Source organism: Scyliorhinus torazame, chromosome 1, assembly GCF_047496885.1.
Source record: "Scyliorhinus torazame isolate Kashiwa2021f chromosome 1, sScyTor2.1, whole genome shotgun sequence".
In the NCBI taxonomy this organism is placed as follows: Eukaryota; Metazoa; Chordata; class Chondrichthyes; order Carcharhiniformes; family Scyliorhinidae; genus Scyliorhinus; species Scyliorhinus torazame.
Genome location: NC_092707.1, coordinates 115,936,542 through 115,955,873, shown reverse-complemented (window position 1 = coordinate 115,955,873; position 19,332 = coordinate 115,936,542). Strand labels below are relative to the sequence as shown.

General features: G+C 45.8%; 1 protein-coding gene across 1 annotated transcript in view; it reads left to right on the top strand.

Moving 5' to 3' along the window:
- LOC140411167 (proto-oncogene tyrosine-protein kinase LCK-like) overlaps positions 1 to 19,332 on the top strand; it is a 209,056-nt gene that overhangs the window by 89,077 nt on the left and 100,647 nt on the right. The window contains exons 3-5 of the mRNA XM_072500249.1: positions 10,647 to 10,716; positions 12,457 to 12,550; positions 14,603 to 14,701. Coding sequence (XP_072356350.1) covers positions 10,647 to 10,716; positions 12,457 to 12,550; positions 14,603 to 14,701 — 263 coding nt within the window. The remainder of the gene's footprint in view (positions 1 to 10,646; positions 10,717 to 12,456; positions 12,551 to 14,602; positions 14,702 to 19,332) is intronic.

Sequence of the window (19,332 nt, the reverse complement as noted above, 5' to 3'; positions counted from 1 at the left end):
CATATTGTCTGTGGACAAATGGGCACGGTCTACATTTCCGAAAACGGCTTCAAAGTGAATCCACAAGCGTCCTGCGAACGCTGTGGGGTATTCAGACTTTTTCTGTCTGCACTTATTTAGACCGTCTACGGGGTCGCCCCGATTGTACCCGATCGCATCCAGGATCGCGGTATGCATTTCTGCAAGGGTGCCTCCTCCTACATTCTGTGGGTCGGGAAGGGCTGCTGCGACTGATGGTTCTAAGCTGAGGACCGTGAGCTTTACCTGCTCTTTCTCATCCAGGCCGTACATGGTCGCCTGGTGTTTGACGGTGGCAAAGAAATGGTGTGGGTCTGAAGTGGGAAGGAGCGGTGCGATTTTAGCACATGCGTCCCGTAATTGGGTCACTGTGAGGGGGGTGGAATATAAGACTTCCGCCACGTCTGCTGTGGCGGTGCGGTGGGTTGTTACAGGGTTCATGGGAGCCTGTATTCCCTGCTGTGTGGGGGGTGGGGGTGCTCTCCTCCTTTGGGGTTTTCCCTGCGCACATGCTCCCTGAACATATCTCTGCGCTGTCTCTTGCAGTTCTTCCCAATCAGGGCCGTTTTCCTGGTCTAAACTTTCCCCAAAGGTGTCTTGGAATCCCTTTTGGACAGAAAGCATTGCTTGCAGGTCTGCAATTTGCTTTCGGCACTTTGCATGGTCTAAGGTACTCTGCCTTTGTTCCGTGGTTGCAGCGTGGAGCGCTCTCAAGGCTGCCTTGAGATCACTACATTGCTTCTGTAGCGTCTCCACCTGCTTCTCCGTCTCTTTCTTAACCAGGATGGCACGCTGCGTGTCCTGATAAGCCTTCTCATACTGGGATTGAAAACTGCTTAAATGCGCCAGACAAGACTGGTGACCCCGTTTGGCGTCAGCCACCTCTTTGTCCTTGGCTTCTTACTGCCTTTTCAATTCCAGGTTTTCCTTTTCCATCTCGCATACATCGATTTTACTCATACGATGTATGCCCTCTATTTCTTTTCGGAGCATCCTGACGACCTCTTCTGTGCCTCGTAATTGTGCCATACAGGACACGATTGCCATCGGCTTGCGTGCTTCCGCTAAGCTTTTCTTATGGATTTCACTCATGTTCTCCCACCAAGTATGCCCTATACTTCTGGGACCTGAGTCGTCGTTATTGCAGAAACCGCTCCACACGGGCCATCCTTTGCCCTGCAGAAATTTGCGAATTTCCACTTCCCAAATGGGACACTGTTCCACTTTAATGCTGCTGATCGGTGCGACCGCAAATTCTTCGGGGTTCATGAGGCGTTGCATTGCCTGCATGGCCATCTCTCTTATCTGCTCGTTACGTTCAAATTTGGAACACGGGGCTAAGGTGGTGTCGTAGATGCGGGTACGGCTTGCACTAATTTCCGAAAATACAGACTTCCGACAGGTTTGACGCAACAAAACCTATCTAGTTTAAACTTATAACCCTGTTAATTACGCATGCATACACACACTTTCGAATTGTGAACTATTAACCAGAACCGATTGAACACTTGTGCTTTTTTTTGTTTTTGTTTCCGATTGGATTCTATTCAAATTGTTGGGGTTCTCCCGGAGTGGTTTTCCACTTCTATGTCGGGTCCCGGCGGAGTCGCCAATTATGTTGCTCTTTTTAGCCTTAGTTTTATTACCTCTAATTATGTCACCTTTGCTCACGAGTCGCCAGGTATCTTTCTGATACCGCCACATGGTTCAAGCTTGAGTTATGATTAATAATTCAGCACACCACTTAGAAAGATTGAAATCAATGGTCATTTATTACATACAACAAGTAATGCTTACACAATAATCCTACTATCTATATAGAAACCTACCACTACTGGCCAAAACCTAACTTTAGGAAGGGCCCACCAGGTCAGGGAAATGAATGGCTTATTGAATCGGATCTGGCCCGCGGGATTCAAAAAGGCTGATACGGGTCGATGGCTAGGAGTCTTTATCGGGTAGCGATCGCTGGAGTCAAACTTACTGTTTCTGGTGGATGTTCTTGCGAAGGTCTCGAGCAGGAGAAGAAGGGAGAGAGAGCGAGATCTGAACTTGGCCCCTCACTTTATAGGGCCCCGGGGCTTCCCGCCTCTCGGGGCGGCTCTTGACCCTGAGTCCCAAGTGATTGGACTTGTTCCCAATCACTGGGTTCGATATGTCCAATAATGGGGTGATTCCTCGATCGGGGGGGTGGTCGTTCACCTGTCTTTGTTTCGGCCACTGCAGGCGCCGACAGGTCTGGCCCGGCATTCAATTGCTAATATGTTGCAATTGTTCCCGGGGATAGCCGATTAAACTGCAGATGTCTGGGTTGATGTGCTGCTAATGGTCTTGAGTATCGATCTGGGCCGACTTCCCCAGAGCCGAATACGCTATTCTGTCTGCAGCTGTCCGTTTGTGTCCTGTTGGCTGCTTTTTCCATCAGCCTTTTCAGTTAGCCATTTTAAATCGGGTTTTGGCCAAATTAATAGGGAATCAGCCATTTTAGGTGGCTACAGGAGTTTGTAGTCTGGGAAGAGTGTTGCCATAAAAGGTGGTAATATGTGGAATTCAGGGTGAGAGGAGTAGTGTTCTATTATATAAGGTATAATTTTAAGAGATACGGATTGGATTTGTTTATTGTCACATGTACAGTGAAAAGTATTTTTCTGCGAGCAGCTCAACAGATCATTAAGTACATGGGAAGAAAAGGGAATGAAAGAAAATACATAATAGGGCAACACAAGGTATACAATGTAACTACTTAAGCACTGGCTGTGGTGTATATGGATGTGGCGTATATGGATTTCAGTAAAACGTTTGATAAGGTTCCCCACGGTAGGCTACTGCAGAAAATACAGAACCATGAGATTCAGGAAGATTTATCAGTTTGGATCAGAAATTGGCTAGCTGGAAGAAGACAAAGAGGGTGGTGGTTGATGGGAAGTGTTCAGACTGGAGTCCAGTTACTAGTGGTGTGCCACAAGGATCTGTTTTGGGGCCGCTGCTCTTTGTCATTTTTATAAATGACCTGGAGGAGGGCGTAGAAGGATGGGTGAGTAAATATGCAGATGACACTAAAGTCGGTGGCGCTGGGCTGAGAGGTGGCAAATGGAGTTTAATGCAGAAAAGTGTGAGGTGATTCATTTTGGAAGGAATAACAGGAAGACAGAGTACTGGGCGAATGGTAAGATTCCTGGCAGTGTGGATGAGCAGAGAGATCTCTGTGTCCGTGTACATAGATCCCTGAAAGTTGCCACTCAGGTTGAGAGGGTTGTTAAGAAGGCGTACGGTGTGTTAGCTTTTATTGGTAGAGGGATTGAGTTTCGGAGCCATGAGGTCTTGTTGCAGCTGTACAAAACTCTGGTGCGGCCGCATTTGGAGTATTGCATGCAATTCTGGTCGCCACATTATAGGAAGGATGTGGAAGCATTGGAAAGGGTGCAGAGGAGATTTACCAGAATGTTGCCTGGTATGGAGGAAAGATCTTATGAGGAAAGGCTGAGGGACTTGAGGCTGTTTTCGTTAGAGAGAAGAAGGTTAAGAGGTGACTTAATTGAGGCATACAAGATGATCAGAGGATTGGATAGGGTGGACAGTGAGAGCCTTTTTCCTCGGATGGTGATGTCTCGCACGAGGGGACATAGCTTTAAACTGAGGGGAGATAGATATAAGACAGATGTCAGAGGTATGTTCTTTACTCAGAGAGTAGTAAGGGCGTGGAATGCCCTGCCTGCAACAGTAGTGGACTCGCCACCACTAAGGGCATTCAAATTGTAATTGGATAGACATATGGACGATAAGGGAATAGTGTAGATGGGCTTTTGATTGGTTTCACGGGTCGGCGCAACGTCGAGGGCCGAAGGGCCTGTACTGCACTGTAATGTTCTATGTTCTATGAGCGTCATTTAGGAGTCTGGTAACAGTGGGGAAGAAGCTGTTTTTGAGTCTGTTCGTGCGTGTTGTCAGACTTCTGTATCTCCTGCCCAATGAAAGAAGTTGGAAGAGTCAGTAAGCCGGGTGGGAGGGGTCTTTGATTATGCTGCCCGCTTTCCCCAGGCAGCGGGAGGTGTAGATGGAGTCAACGGATGGGAGGCAGGTTTGCGTGATGGACTGGGCGGTGTTCACAACTCTCTGAAGTTTATTGTGGTCCTGGGCCGAGCTGTTGCCATACCAGCCTGTGATGCCGCAAGATAGAATGCTTTCTATGGTGCATAGTCAATCTGGAGCTAGTCAATCCTTGATGCTAAGAGATGAGGAATTCTGTAGTTTGGGAGGAATATTGCCAGAAAATGTGGTAATATGTGGAACTCAGGGTGAGAAGAGTAGTGTTCCATTATATAAGGTAAGGCTGTAAAGTCCAATGAAGAATGGTGAAGTGGTAGTATGAGTAATGGAGAAACTATCTTGTCCAGGAATACAGTTTATCTTGGGTAATGATACAGCTGGATCGCAGGTGGGGGTGATGCCTACTATGGTTGATAAGCCAGTGGAAAATTAGAGAATTGAAGTGCTAAAGGACGAATATCCTGGGATTTTTTCGGATTGTGTAGTAACAAGGTCGCAAAGTCACAGTTTAAGACAAGAGGAGAAATCAAAGAGTGAAGATAAAGTTGAAGTGCAACTATCAGAAACGATTTTTGATCAGATGGTTGGAAAAGAACAGGTGGAGGATGAGGCGGATAATTTTAGATCAGGAAAATCGGCAGAGTTACAACAGAAAGATATAGAAATAAAACGGATTTCTCAGAAAGTATACATGGAAGAGGAATCTGAGTGTATACCAGAATGTTATTACTGTAAAAATGATGTCTTGATGAGAAAATGGAGGCCTTTAAATATGAAGGCGGATGAAAAGTGGGCAGAAGTTCATCAAGTGGTATTGCCGGTAGGGTATAGAAAGGAGGTGTTGCGGGTAGCACATGAGGTACCAGTGAGAGGTCATTTGGCAGCAAGGAAACTCAAGCTAAAATACAATTACATTTTTATTGGCCTGGACTACATAAAAATGTAGTTAAATTTTGTCGATCATGTCACACATGTCAAGTGTTAGGGAAACCTCAAGAAAGCAAAAGTTCGTAGTTTTGCCAGTGGCGATAAAGTTTTAGTATTGTTACCAGTGGTAGGTGAACCTTTAAAAACAAGGTTTTGTGGACCTCATCAGATTGAAAGGAAATTAAGTAAGGTGAATTATGTGGTAAGAGGCCAGGTGGAAGGAAAACTCACCGAGTGTGTCATGTGAATATGCTTAAAAGGTACTTTGAAAGGGAAGGAGAGCAAAGGGAGGAGGTTTTAATGATTCTAACTCAAAGAGAAGAACCAAATCCAGATGACGTTGAATTTTACATTCCTCAAATTAAATTGGAAAACGAGGATGTTCTTAAAAATTGGGTTAAATTGTTGAGTTACCTTCCAGAGAAAAACAAACTGACCTGAAAGTTATTGATATCACATGGGAAAGTTTGTGGAGATAGTTGGGAAGTACTAAAATGGCTATACATGATGTAGATGTGGGAAATGCTGTTCCAATTAAACAACATCCATATAGACTTAACCCGTTAAAATTGGCACAGGTTAACAAGGAAATTGAAAGTATGCTTAAAAATTGAAGTGGGTTGCAGCCTATGGAGCTCACCCATAGTGATGGTACCTAAACCAGATGCTACCCAATGGTTGTGTGTGGACTATAGAAAGGTGAATGCAGTTACAAGAATGGACTCTTATCCTATCCCACGTTTGGATGATTGCATTGAAAAGGTGGGACAATCGGCTTTTATTTTCAAACTGGATTTACTTAAAGGTTACTGGCAGGTACCTTTATCCGAAAGGGCGAAGGAGATTTCAGCTTTTGTGACTCCAGATGGTATATACCAATTCAAAGTTATGCCATTTGGCATGAAAAACGCCCCAGCCACATTTCAACAGTTAACTAACAAAGTAATTTCATGATTACCGAATTGTGTGATATACATCGACGATTTGGTAATTTTTAGTTAGACATCGAAAGAACAGTTGAAGCATCTGGTGGAGTTATTCAACCAACTTAAGGAGGTGGGTTTGGTGGTAAACCTAGCCAAAATTGAATTTGGAAAAGCCCAAGTCACTTTGCTTGGCCATACAATCGGACAAGGTGGAATGGTCCCACAGGATGTGAAAACAAAAGTTATTGGGGAGTTTCCAATACCCTTGACATGAAGGGAAATAATGTGATTTCTTGGCATGAGTGGATTTTACCGGAAATTTGTGCCGAACTTTAGCAGTGTGGTCACTCCACTGACGGACTTGCTAAAGAAGCGTACCAAATTTCAGTGGACAGCGGAGAGTCAACAGGCATTTGACGGCTGTGTTAACCAATGCTCCTGTGTTAGAGAATTACAAGGAGCTCTGTGATCAGATTGAACTAAAGTATCTCACCTTAAAGATAAATGCCGAGGCGTAGAGAAATGGATGGATTGTGCAGAGACCTTCTTGTCCAAAGAGACTGTCAATCCAGAGGGATTCCAGTTGCAGGAAGAATAACTAAAATGGTCTATGTTATTATAAATGTTTACATTTTTTGTTTTGTTAAACAAAAGTATATTTACTGTCAATGTTGCTTAAAAGAAAGTGAAAAGGTGAAAATGAAACCATCTTAAAGTTGATGGTTTATTTTTTTTCTTGGGGGGAGGTGTCGTGGGAATGTCACTTTAAGAAATGTTTGTCTTCTCAAGTGGCTGCAGTGATGTCATTGTGTGGGTGGAGCTGGGTTCTGTTCTGCTTTTTACTTTCGCTTTGAGCTGGAAGCTGTTTTTAGCACTGAGTTTTAGTTTCGTTTTCAGTTTGAGAGCTGCATTCAAACCAAGGAGATGTTCTCTCTCTCTCTCTCTCTCTCTGCTTACTAAAGAATGTCTCCAGATCATTTGATGATTTCAAAGTAATACCTGTTTCTGTAAGGAATGCAAACCTCCTGTCTTTGTTAAAAAGGATTTTTGACTTATGAATGTTGTTAGGAAAGTTACTAAGGGTTACCTATAGAGTATTGTATCTTTGTGGGGGGGGAGGGGGAGTATCAGTGTTGGTAGTTAATAGGATGTTTACTGTGTGTTTATAAAATGTCAACTGAATTCATAGCATAAACATTGTTTTTGTTTAAACATACTTTAGATCTCTGTTGCATCACATCTGTACAGTGGGCCCTTGTGCTCCCCATAATCAAAATTTATTAAAGGTTGCGGGTCAGGTGTACTCCATGATATACTTTGGTGTTCTCTAAACCCTAGTCCATAATACAAGTGAATTTCAGAGAATTGCTGTCCGAATTTAACCATTCTCCTTCTCGGTTTCATTATTATAAAGACCCCCTGCTTGGCTGTTTCTCCTGCTATGAAATTATGGATCCGTGCTTCCCTATCAACTATTGCCTTCATTCCCTGCTGTCTGATAGATTTGTTTTAAGATGGAATCATCCTGTTGCAATTCCATCAGTCTCTGAATTAAACACATCTGTTCATTTTCCTTTGTCTGTTTCATCTTCATTCAGCTGGTTAAAGGTGGTACAACGTAATCTGATCTCATTTGTCTCATCGTATGCTGGCAACTCCTCCCTCTTTGTCTTATCTGATGGGCCTGTGATTTTATCACTGCACATCAGGAAAAACCCCAGGAGGGTCTCTTTGCAATTTCTCTGTAGCTGGGTTTTCTATCGGCTGTTCAACTACAGTAGTCATCAGTACTATCTGTGATCCTGTTATATCATTCCCTCGAATGGAGTGAATCCCTCTAATGGGTAACGTTTCTGTCATTCCTACAACCAGTTAACCAGCCAACTTTTTAACCATTCCCTCTTTATGCTCAACTGTCCTTTCCCACACATTCCCATTTTTCTCAGATGTAAAAGAATGTCGAAAGAAAGGTTTTGACCTATGAACTAACTCATAATCGTCAACAAACTCCATTACGTGTCTTGCAGTTTTAACTCTTTTATTTTGTCTCCACATGAGTATCATTGTAGGTAATAGGTCTTTAAACTCTTCCAACAGAATTACTTCTCTAAGGAATTCATAGGCTTCTATTTTTAATGCTCTCACCCAACTATCAAAATTACTTTGTTTACCATGTTCAAATCCATTATAAGTCAATCCAGACTGTTTTCTTATACTTCAAAGGTTTTGTCTGTACACACCATGACATTTAAATATATTAGTAACTAAACACACTGCTTTATCTAAAGTTACTTATTGTTCGCAAAATATACCCACATTTCCTGAACGCACTGAGACACCCAATTTCTCAAGCAACATCAATTTTGGTAATTCTATCGGTCAAATCCAGTTAACAGTTACCACACAATACCGCTTAATCTGGAAAACCTATCTTTTTGGATCAAAAAAGGCAAGAAACTGCAGCTGAGATCACAGATGGAACAGACCGAACTGGCTGCTGAATGGAGATTTAGGGGCAGCACGGTAGCCTTGTGGATAGCACAATTGCTTCACAGCTCCAGGGTCCCAGGTTCGATTCCGGCTTGGGTCACTGTCTGTGCGGAGTCTGCACCTCCTCCCCGTGTGTGCGTGGGTTTCCTCCGGGTGCTCCGGTTTCCTCCCACAGTCCAAAGATGTGCAGATTAGGTGGATTGGCCATGATAAATTGCCCTTGGTGACCAAAATTGCCCTGAGTGTTGGGTGGGGTTACTGGGTTATGGGGATAGGGTGGCGGTGTTGACCTTGGGTAAGGTGCTCTTTCCAAGAGCCGGTGCAGGCTTGATGGGCCGAATGGCCTCCTTCTGCACTGTAAATTCTATGAGAAACTCTATGAGAAACTAGTCTGCTTCCCCAATGAGGGTGCTCACAGTTATACTGATCAGTCTCTTCGATAACCCCTCCGTAGATTTTGCTGCCTGCCTCTCTCAAGTTCCTTGCCTTTAATCATTTTGTTGTCTTGTTATTTTGATGCTACTGATATGGCTATTTGCACCTCAATGTCTCTAGACCCCTGCTAATCTTGTTACTTTTCTGTTATTTTATTTTCATCTCAAGATCACTTTAATCTTGTTAACTTGCGTCATTTTTGACAAAAGAGAGGTCTCAAAGGTGCGGGGATAGGGAGAGATGCCAAAGAGAGAGGGGATAGTGAAAGGTCCCAAAGAGAGACACGAGAAGGAGAGGTTCCAAAGGCAAGGGAATAGGAAGAAGTCCCAAAGAGAGAGAGAGAGATCCCAAAGGCGAGGGGATAGGGAGAGGTCGCAAAAAGAAAGGGGACAGAGACAGACGCCTGTTACGTTAAAGTAAAAAAGAGAGGAGCAGAAAAACAGGCTCCAAACAGAAAAAGGGCTGTGGTAGCAGACGTTAAGTGGAGTGGGCTTAAGGGGACCCCTGGTAACTGAAGAAGGCCCAAGAGAATCCTTAACCATCCAAGAGGGCAGCAGAAGGTAGATGACTCTCTCCTGTGGGCTGTTGGGACAAAAGGAGCTCTTTAGAGCAGGAGAGCTCTGCTCAGTACAGCTGAAGAGCTGGAGTTGTACTTGTGAGTTAGTGCAGTCTCGGGAATCCAAGGGAACGGAGACGCGGGAGATAAAATTGAAATCCTGCAAGGTGGGCAATTGTTGATGCCATCTGAGCTGGAGCAACATCTGGAGAGAATTTCTAAGTTAAATCTTCGAAGGTGAAAACTGAAATCCCTCAGACTATTAGTGGGATTGGTTGACTCACAATGTTTATTGAAGTCTGGGTGGGTTGTTGAGTAGTCCATGGACTCTGTGTTAGTTGCATCTGTCATTCATTGTGCAGTATGGTGCATTTGACCACAGTTTATCTGTTAATTCACATGTACCTCATATTAATCCTGAATATTAGAGTATAAGATAGATATTGTAAAATGATTTATCTTTCTGATGTAGCATAGTAACGTTTATTTTTTTTGTTCAAAGCCTGTGGAATCTTGTGGCTTTATTCTCTTCGTAAGTGTTGTAAATCTGAAACTTTGTCTACTTTAAACAAAATGTTATTGGTCTGTACCCAGGACTTACCAACCAAAAACCTGTGGGTCTAGCCTAGGACCATAACACATCGATAATCCACGACCTGAAAATTCCTTCAAAGTCACACAACAAAATGACTTGGAATTATATCTCCATTCCTTTCATTGTAACTGGGTCAAAATTCTGGAACTCCCTCCCCAAATTGAAATGAAATGAAAATCGTTTATTGTCACAAGTAGGCTTCAAATGAAGTTACTGTGAAAAGCCCCGAGTCGCCACATTCCGGCACCTGTTCGGGGAGGCTGGTACTGGAATTGAACCGTGCTGCTGGCCTGCCTTGGTCTGCTTTCAAAGTCAGCGATTTAGCCGTGTGCTAAACCAGCCAAGGACTGCTTCAGCAGTTTAAGAAGGCAGCTCACCACCACCTTCTCAAGCGCAAATTGGAAAGAGCTATAAATACTGGCCTAGTCAGCGACACCCACATCCCATGAGTCAATAAAATGAAGTAAGCTCATCACCATGCAAGCTTGTTAAATGCAAACTCATCATGGATTGATATTTACTTTATGTTCTGAGGACTGCAGGAGCATCGCAAGGATGTAATTATAGCTTTAATTTTCTATGTTGTTATTTTGATGTTAAAGTGCCACTTCGCAATAGAGGGGTGTATTACTGTTACCTGCTTGTATTACAGAACTATCCTGAAATACGTGATCCCCTGGTGTCCTATGAAATTCAGTCTCCACCGTCTTCTCCCTTTGTAGGTAAGTTGAGATACAAGGCTGCTTCCTTACTATAATCAGAACTCACGAGTGGGATCTCTGGGCTGAATGGATGGTTGTCTTCGGTAAATAATGTATGACTGCATTCTTACAATGCTGTATCCCTGTTCTCCTACAAAGTTTTATTAAAGTTTTTCACACTGAGGGTGGTGGGAGCCTGGAACTCGCTGTCGGAGGGGGTAGTGGCAGCAGATACGATAGTGACTTTTAAGGGGCACCTTGACAAATACATGAATAGGATGGGAATAGAGGGATATGGATCCAGGAAGGGTAGGGGTTTTACTTCAGACGGGCAGCATGATTGCTGCAGGCATGGAAGGCCGAAGGGCCTGCTCCTGTGCTGTAATTTTCTTTGTTCTTGGATATTTTCCTTACAGAATCATGAAAATTAAGAATGTGGGACTTTTGCCCCAGATATCCTGAAGTGGCAGGATAATTGAATTTACAGTGCTTGTGTGATGGACATTACTCAGAATCCGCAAACATTTTTCAACACAAGTTTTAACCTCAGTTTATAAAATCTAGATGTGGAGATGCCGGCGTTGGTCAGGGGCGAGCACAGTAAGAAGTCTTACAACACCAGGTTAAAGTCCAACAGGTTTGTTCCAAATCACCAGCTTTCGGAGCACTGCTTCTTCCTCAGGTGAAGGAGCAGTGCTCCGAAAGCTAGTGATTTGAAACAAACCTGTTGGACTTTAACCTGGTGTTGTAAGACTTCTTACTATAAAATCTGGGATCTCGATCCCTTATTAATCTGTCCTGCCACCTTCGAGGGTTTATATACCAACATCCCCAGGTCTCGGTCTTCTTGGACACTCTTTCACATACAGTAGGCATTCTTTCTTCTCAATCTTCCTTTTCAAAACGCAACACCTCACATTTTTCTGTGTTGAATTCCATTCTGCCATGTTTCTGCCCCTTGCACCAGCCTGCCTGTGTCCTCTTAAAGTTTATTACAGTATTCCTCATGGCTTATGGCATTCCCAACTTCCGTGTCAGCTGCAAATTTTAAAATTGTGCTCTGTATCGCAACATTCAAGCCATTAATGTTCAAGAACAATCTCACTATTTATACGGAATGTTTTAGATATACCTATCATTTGTGCAAGAGTCATGTGCCATTTGTATGGGGTGTACACACAGCTATTCTACCTAATGTGAAACACTAGAGAAATGAATAGTCCACTCTACCATGACAAATACAGCTGGCCCTTGTCTCACATATTGCCTTTCCTTCATTGTGGGTGAACATCATGCTCAATATATTCGCATCCGTCCAGGAGTTAGTGTTGGATCATATACAAAATGTAACCTTGGAATTCTCTGTCGGCGGGATCCTTTGTTTCGCCGGCAGCGCACCCACGCCCACAATGGAAATCCCATTGGCCAGCTGCGCGAACATTGGATCCTGCTGCCGGCAGGGGCGCACTGCACCGGAAAACGGGGCTGGCGGGATGGAGAATCCCGCCCATCATATTGTCCATCCTTCCTAATTCCAATTACCCGACCAATCAATTTTTTAAGCATTCAATTCCCGCTTTGCTTCGTTATTCCAGGTGCTTTGAATTTTCAGTGCTTCAGCATTCTCAGCACAAGGTTGTGATGAATGGGAGTGAGCTGCCACGATTGCCTCATGTAGGCATCACAAAAAGTAAACTTCATTCATAACTCAAACTAACTTTTACTATTGGTGTAAAAGCAACTGAACTGATTGTTTTCCAGCTGATGATATATTTGTGGCTTTGTACAATTACGAGCGAAAACATCAGGATGATCTGGATTTCAAGGAAGGTGACCAGCTGAAAGTTCTCAAACGGTGAGTCACCTGGGGAATAGACTTCATGTGGTGTCAGAGAAAAATTAGCAGAAAATTGAAGTAAGTGGATACACCAAAACTCCATTAAGCAATGCAACCAAGATATATTGAGCAGAGGTTTACAGCCAGCACCCCCCCCTCCCCCACCCCCCATGCGGTGGTGGGAGTGGAGGTGTGGAAAGAGGGATTTTGTACAATAATGGGGAGCTACTTTAGGATATCACCCCAATGCAATTCCATCACTGGGGAATTTTCTCAGTGGTGGGCTGCAAGGTAGATTGGCTGCCTGTTCCAAGGAGGTGCACAACCGATTTGCATACCTTTTAAAAAAATAAATTTAGAGTACCCAATTAATTTTTTTCCAATTAAGGGACAATTTAGTGTGGCCAATCCACCTAACCTGCACATCTTTGGATGTGGGAGTGAAACCCATGCAGACATGGGGAGAATGTGCAAATTCCACTCGGACAGTGACCCAGGGCCGGGATTCGAACCCGGGTGCTCAGCGCCGCAGTCCTAGTGCTAACCACTGTGCCACATGCCACCCCTCGATTTGCATACCAAATGGCCCAATTCATGTTTTTTTAAAGAGTGTGTTGATGGTGATGTGGCCTCCGCCACATTGGGAAGCCACCAGTTGTCATCCTGCAGCAGTCTGGGATGGCTTCAGAGCCAAGGTCTCCATGGCCCAAAGATAATGGACAGGGATGGCACAAACAACCAACCCCCCCCCCCCCCCACCCACCCCCACCCAAAGGGGTTTCCGCTTAGATTCTTGGCTCTCTAAAGTTTTTATTTTTAATTTAAATACCTGGTGCCCCATGGTCTCCTCCCGGCTTCAGCAACACTAACCTCTCCAGGTGGGGCTGTCAATGTTTCCATCGAGAGTAGAAATCAGGCCATTGTTTCTGTTCACCAATGTTTGGCATATAAGAGAAAGAAGTTCTAAATGTTAACAAACTGTTTACTGGCTGCAAATAAATATAGAACAAATAAGACAAACCCAACTTCCGTTTTGTCACCACAGCTTATCTCTGTCCAGTGAAGCAACGGCACCCACTAACCAGTATAAAAACGTTAATTCATTGTAAGATCATGAACAGAGTTCACTGCATAAATTGCAACAGTATTCATTTTAAATGTCAGGTGCATAAAAATATTTTACCTGGCTTTGTCAGAATATATTTGGATGGCACATTGTGGTGTAATCATTCCACATGGCCCAGAGCAAGATTTAAGATTGGCATTAAGATATACTCACAACCAAAAATACACGCATCCTAATCATTTATTTTATTGATTTTAAAAAATGAATTATCCCATTAATTGTACCATCACATCATTTCGCATCAAAATTAAATATTTTCAGAATATTGAAGACAAAGAGGAAGAAGGTCTCTGTTGTCTGTTCTTGCAATGGTATCCATGGCATGACAGGAATTTACTGATACAGGTTCTGAGTTTGACAATATTTCACCACCTGATGTCTTTGGATTTTTCATGGGAAAAACATAGAGCTGAATTATACGTTAAAAATAATTTTTTACAGTATGTATTTTCCGTAAACTAAATTGCCATAAGCCAAATTGTTGCTCAATTATTTGAAATAAAACCTTATCCAAATTTGTAGCTTTTCTAAGTACCTTACTGTGAATGAGTATTAATCTTGACAACTCATGACTATTGAGGAGCGTATACCAGGATTGCCTTCTGAGGGTGAGGCTCCACATGCCCTCTGCAAGGCCATTGGCATGAGGGGGGCAAAGGGTTGGAGGAGATTCCAAAGAAGGAGTTCTCACAGCTCACTCTTCCTCCGGGAGAAAAGTGTCTGTCCAGATAAATCTGGTGAGGCTATTTGCCGTTTGTTCCAACTGTGGGATTCTGTGGGGATTGGAGAGAATTGGAGATCAGAAAACATTCATGCAGTAAATCTCAGCGGATTGTGAGTAGGTTCAGGAGCAGGTTGATGTTTGATGTTCTGTTTTTTTATGTTTTAATTTCTTCATTGTGATCCAAGGTAAAATAATCAATATGATTTGTCCTTTCTGACAGGGAGGGGGACTGGTGGAAAGCCCAGTCTTTGGTGACAGGAGAAGAAGGATACATCCCATTCAATTTTGTGGCACAAGCGCACACACTGGAGATTGAACCGTAAGGATCCTTTCCCTGTTGTTCGATCTTATTTATTCCAATTACACCTTCCGGTTGTGTTTATGAACTAATACTGTGGGAATCCTTCCACTCGTTTCCTGGGTTGACCTGTCACATGAAATCGTAGGATTTCCCTATTCCCATTTCCTTCAGCAGCTGCAGTGCGCCAGTCCCATTTCTAAACATCTTCTCCTTCATGAAATTTATAAACAAACTTCCAGATGTTTTGCCTGAGTTTGATCTGAACTCAAGACTTGAGATTAGACAGTGCAGACTAATTTGAGCGTGAGAAACTTCAGTCAGTTAGGCTGCAGAAAGACTTGAACACTTGTTTCGAATGGAAAGGGTTGTTTTATTCAGACATTGCAACTAAGCTTGAAATGAAAAATCTTAATCTTCTCAATTTTAAACATGTTCTTGATGTAATTTAACCATTAAACTGTTACTGAGATGTTGGGTGGAATCTTACAAAAATGTTTTCAAAGTACCTGTTCCGGTGAGAAAACCGGGGAGAATCCCGCTGGTGCCGACGACGAAAAACTCACTGAATATTGAGCCTCTTTAACAAAATGAATTTTTCACTCGTGATTCACACCGCGCTCGGAAGTGGGTACACACCTGCACGGTACTCATCATGTGGTCACAGACGAGCTGGACAATGAGGAAATGTTATCCCTTGCGGCTCATAAATAGCACCCCATGCTGCCATGGAGACCACAGTCGATGACACCTGCGCCTGGGGCATGCTTGGCATGCGGGGGACGCCCATGGCCCTGGTGTCCTGACTTATTTGGTCCCGGTCCAAGTTGATGTACATGTGGGCCCTCGCAAATGCTATATCTGTGACCTCCCTTATGCATTTGTGCGCGGCAGAGTGGGATATGCCATACAGGTTACTCGTGCAGCCCTGAAACGAGTCATTGGCATAGAAGTTCAGAGAGACAAGGGGTGGAATTCTCCCCCCCCCCACTCCGGGTGGGAGAATCGCCGGGGTGCCGCGCGAGTCCCGCCACGCCGCCCGGCACCCGCACGCGATTCTCGCACCCCCCCCCCCAAACCGGCGTGGCGAGAATCACGGCTGGCCGCTGGGAGAATCACCGCTCGCCGTTTGTAACGGGCGAGCGACGATTCTCCGGACCGGATGGGCCACGCGGCCTGCCCAACACGACGGCTTCCCGCCGGTGCCGGCCGCACATGGTCGCTGCCGGCGGGAACAGCGCGGGGGGGGGTGGCCTGTGGGGGGGGGGGGGTCCTGAATCGGGGGCGGCCTCAAAAGGGGTCAGGCGCGCGATCGGTGCCCACCAATCGGCAGGCCAGCCTCTCTGAAGGAGGAAATCCTTTCCTCCACTGCCCCGCAAGATCCATCCGACGTCTTCTTGAGGGGCAGCCACGGGGAGGACGGCAATGCGCGGCTGACGTAATTTACGCGGCACCGGCTGTGTCATTTACGCGGCGCCAAGGCCCGGCATGTGTAAATCACGCGACGCCACTACTAGCCTCCCGGGGGCGGGAGAATAGGGGGCTGGGAGCGGCCTCCCACGCCGGAGTGAAACACTCCGGTTTTAACTCTGGCGTCGGGACTTAGTCTCCCGATGAGAGAATTGCGCCAGTGACTTTCAGGGCCACGAACAATGGGCGACCACCCCCAGTCTATGTGGTGCCAACTCCTGCATGACCTGGCATAGGTGGTCCACCGCCCCCGGCTCAGATGCGGTCTTCTCTGGCACTGGACCTCTGACATCAGAGGGTAGGAAGCTCTGCAGTGCTATACCCATGGCCGAGGATTCATCATCTTTGGTCTTGCTCCCCAGAAGAGAAATGGACCCTGCCTCCCCCTCCTCTGCAGGGCGCCGGTCCTAGCTGCATACAGTGGCACGTTAGTGTCGCTGCTGCTGCTTGATCACAATCAATTGAATTGCCAACTCGACTAGCTCCATGATTCTTCAGAATCATAAGCTGAAAGGAAGAGAACATCAAAGTTGCCACACTCCGTACCTGTTTGGGTACACTGAGGGGGAATTCCGAATGTCCAATTCACTGAACAAGCATGTCTTTCAGGACTTTGTGATCAATGGGGTGAATAACACCCCCCCCCCCACCCCACCCACCCCATGGTGCCCAATGGACACGGAAGGTTTAACGGGTGCCATGTACAACGTATGTTCCCTCTCCAGGGACACCCGGACGTAAACGTATCCGTGGAAGAGGGGCCGACAGTCAGGTCAGACAACCCTCTCGATGGCCTGGTACCTCGACCTATTGATGGCAAGCTTTAAATTGGGCACCAAACAGTGGCACACTCATGCATTGCAATGCTGATTTAACTGCTTAATTGGCACAATTGACTCATCAAGGAAGGGTCAGGGAGCTCATCAGGAAACTGGTTTTGCTTTGTGGCAGGCCACAGCTAGAGTATTGGTGCAGTTCTGGAATCCACATTATAGGAGGGATATGAAAGCACTATAAATTACTGGAAAGGGTGCCGTGGAGATTTATCAGCATGTTGCCTGGGCTGGAGAGTTTTAGTTATGAAGAGAGATTGGATAGACTGGGGTTGTTTTCCTTGGAGCAGAGGAGGCTGAGGGGGGACATGATTGAGATGTATAAAATTATGAGGAGAATAAATAGAGTACAGTAGACAGGAAGAAATGTTTCCCCTTGCTGGAGGGATCAATGACCAGGATATATAGGTTGTAAGTAAGATTTAGAGGGGTTGTGAGGAAAAACCTTTTGATCCAGAGGGTGGTGGGAGTTTTGAACTCGCTGCCTGAAAGGGTGCTGGAGGCAGAGATCCTCGTAACATTTAACAAGTATTTAGATGTGCACTTGCAATCCCAAAGCCTACACGGCTATGGTCCAAATGCTGGGAAATGGGATTAGAATAGTTAAGTGGTTGTTTTTGACCAGTGCAGATGCGATGGGCCGAAGGGCCTTTGCTGTGTGGTATGGCTCTATGAGTCGATAAGCACACTTGATTCATGTGAAGACTGCAATTATGTCAGCTTTATCCTTAGAGGGCACCCTCATTCCCCCAGCTCCATGGAGAGTGGATTAAACAAGCATTCCAACTGGAACAGCCAGTCTCCCAGAAACAAATCCCTGACAGCCTGGCCTTAAGTCCACAGCCCAGCAGCTCTCTGTCACAACCTATGTATTAAATCGAGGCTCCACATAACTCTGCAACTAAGGTGCCAGAAAACGCTCCCATACCTCGCTCACCCCTATCTGTTGGACCTGCCTGCACACCAGGCTCTTAGCATGAAGGTGACTGGCTGCACAATATGACCTCTTCCATCACACAACCAGTTGCCACCCTGCTGGTGGAATAACACAAGGCCCACCCAGTGAGGAGACCCACAGTAGACCCCAGTGGGAGAAACAGGAGAGGGGCCACCAAGCCTATCACTAACACCAGTTGCGACAGCCATCGGTACCCCTGTTGGTAAGGATGGGTGGTGAGGATAGACGCTCTCCACATCACAGGCCAGGTCTCTGATGGGGACAGGGGTACAGTGCGGAAGACATCATCTCGAAGGATGGGGGGGGGGGGGGCGGGGGCAGTGGGGGGATGTTAAGGGAGGCACAGAACCACAACTCAAAGTGACCATGTAACCATTGGATGGTCAAGCCAATCCTCATCTTTCTGACATCCTCTGTCGCTCCCCCCTTCACCTGCAGAGAACAAATTTGGGCCAAAGCCATTTAGGCTCACTGTCTACCTGGCCGCTGCAGCCGTTGCGGATGCACGGAGGTTAGAGCGCCAAGGCCAGCCCAGGAAGGACCCTGCAAAAGTGGAGCCTGCCCCAGAAGAGCAGGGTCCTGTCGGTGAGGCTCAGGTGTCGGCTGTCCAACAGGCAAAGGAGGCGGTGCATAAGGTCACGTGTATATCGTCAGTGCCTGTCCTTCGAGAACCGCATGTGCCGCTGCTGACTCCAGCTCACCATGGAGACCATGTGCCACCTTTGCCAGATGGTGGCGCATCTGGCACCACAGGGGTATGGCGGAGGATACCCACTCCTGATGGCCGTAAAGGTGACTGTTTTCCCTCAACCTTTGTGCTTCTGGCTCATTTCGGGGCTCGAGCGGGAACCTGTGTGGGATCTCGCAAATGTCCATGCTGGAATGGATGTCCTATGTGTCCGATCATCAAACTGCATCATCTTCAACCTGGTCTAGGCCCACCAGGATGCCAGGAAGCAGGATATACCACCAACGCTGGCAAGCCCCGGTCCCGGCTTTGCTTGATGGAATGCATGTCACTCTCCGAGCACTGATTCAACAAGGGGTGCCCTTCATCAATAGGATGACTTCTACTCCATGAATGTGCAGTTGGTGTGTGACCATCAGCTGCACCTCATGGGTCAGGCTATTCGATTGGATGATCTGCCATAATCACAATGAATGATGGAGCAGGCTCGAAGGGTCGAATGGCCTCCTTCTGCTCCTATTTTCCATGTTTCTATGTACATCTGCGCCCGATATCCAGGCAGCATGCATGACAAATACATCCTGGCGCATTCGTCGGTTCCCGGCACCTTCGAAGCGCTCCCTCAGCTGAGATGTTGGCTATTGGCCAACATGGCTAACCCACTGAGGTCATGGCTAATGATGCCTGTGCAGAGGCTCCAGGC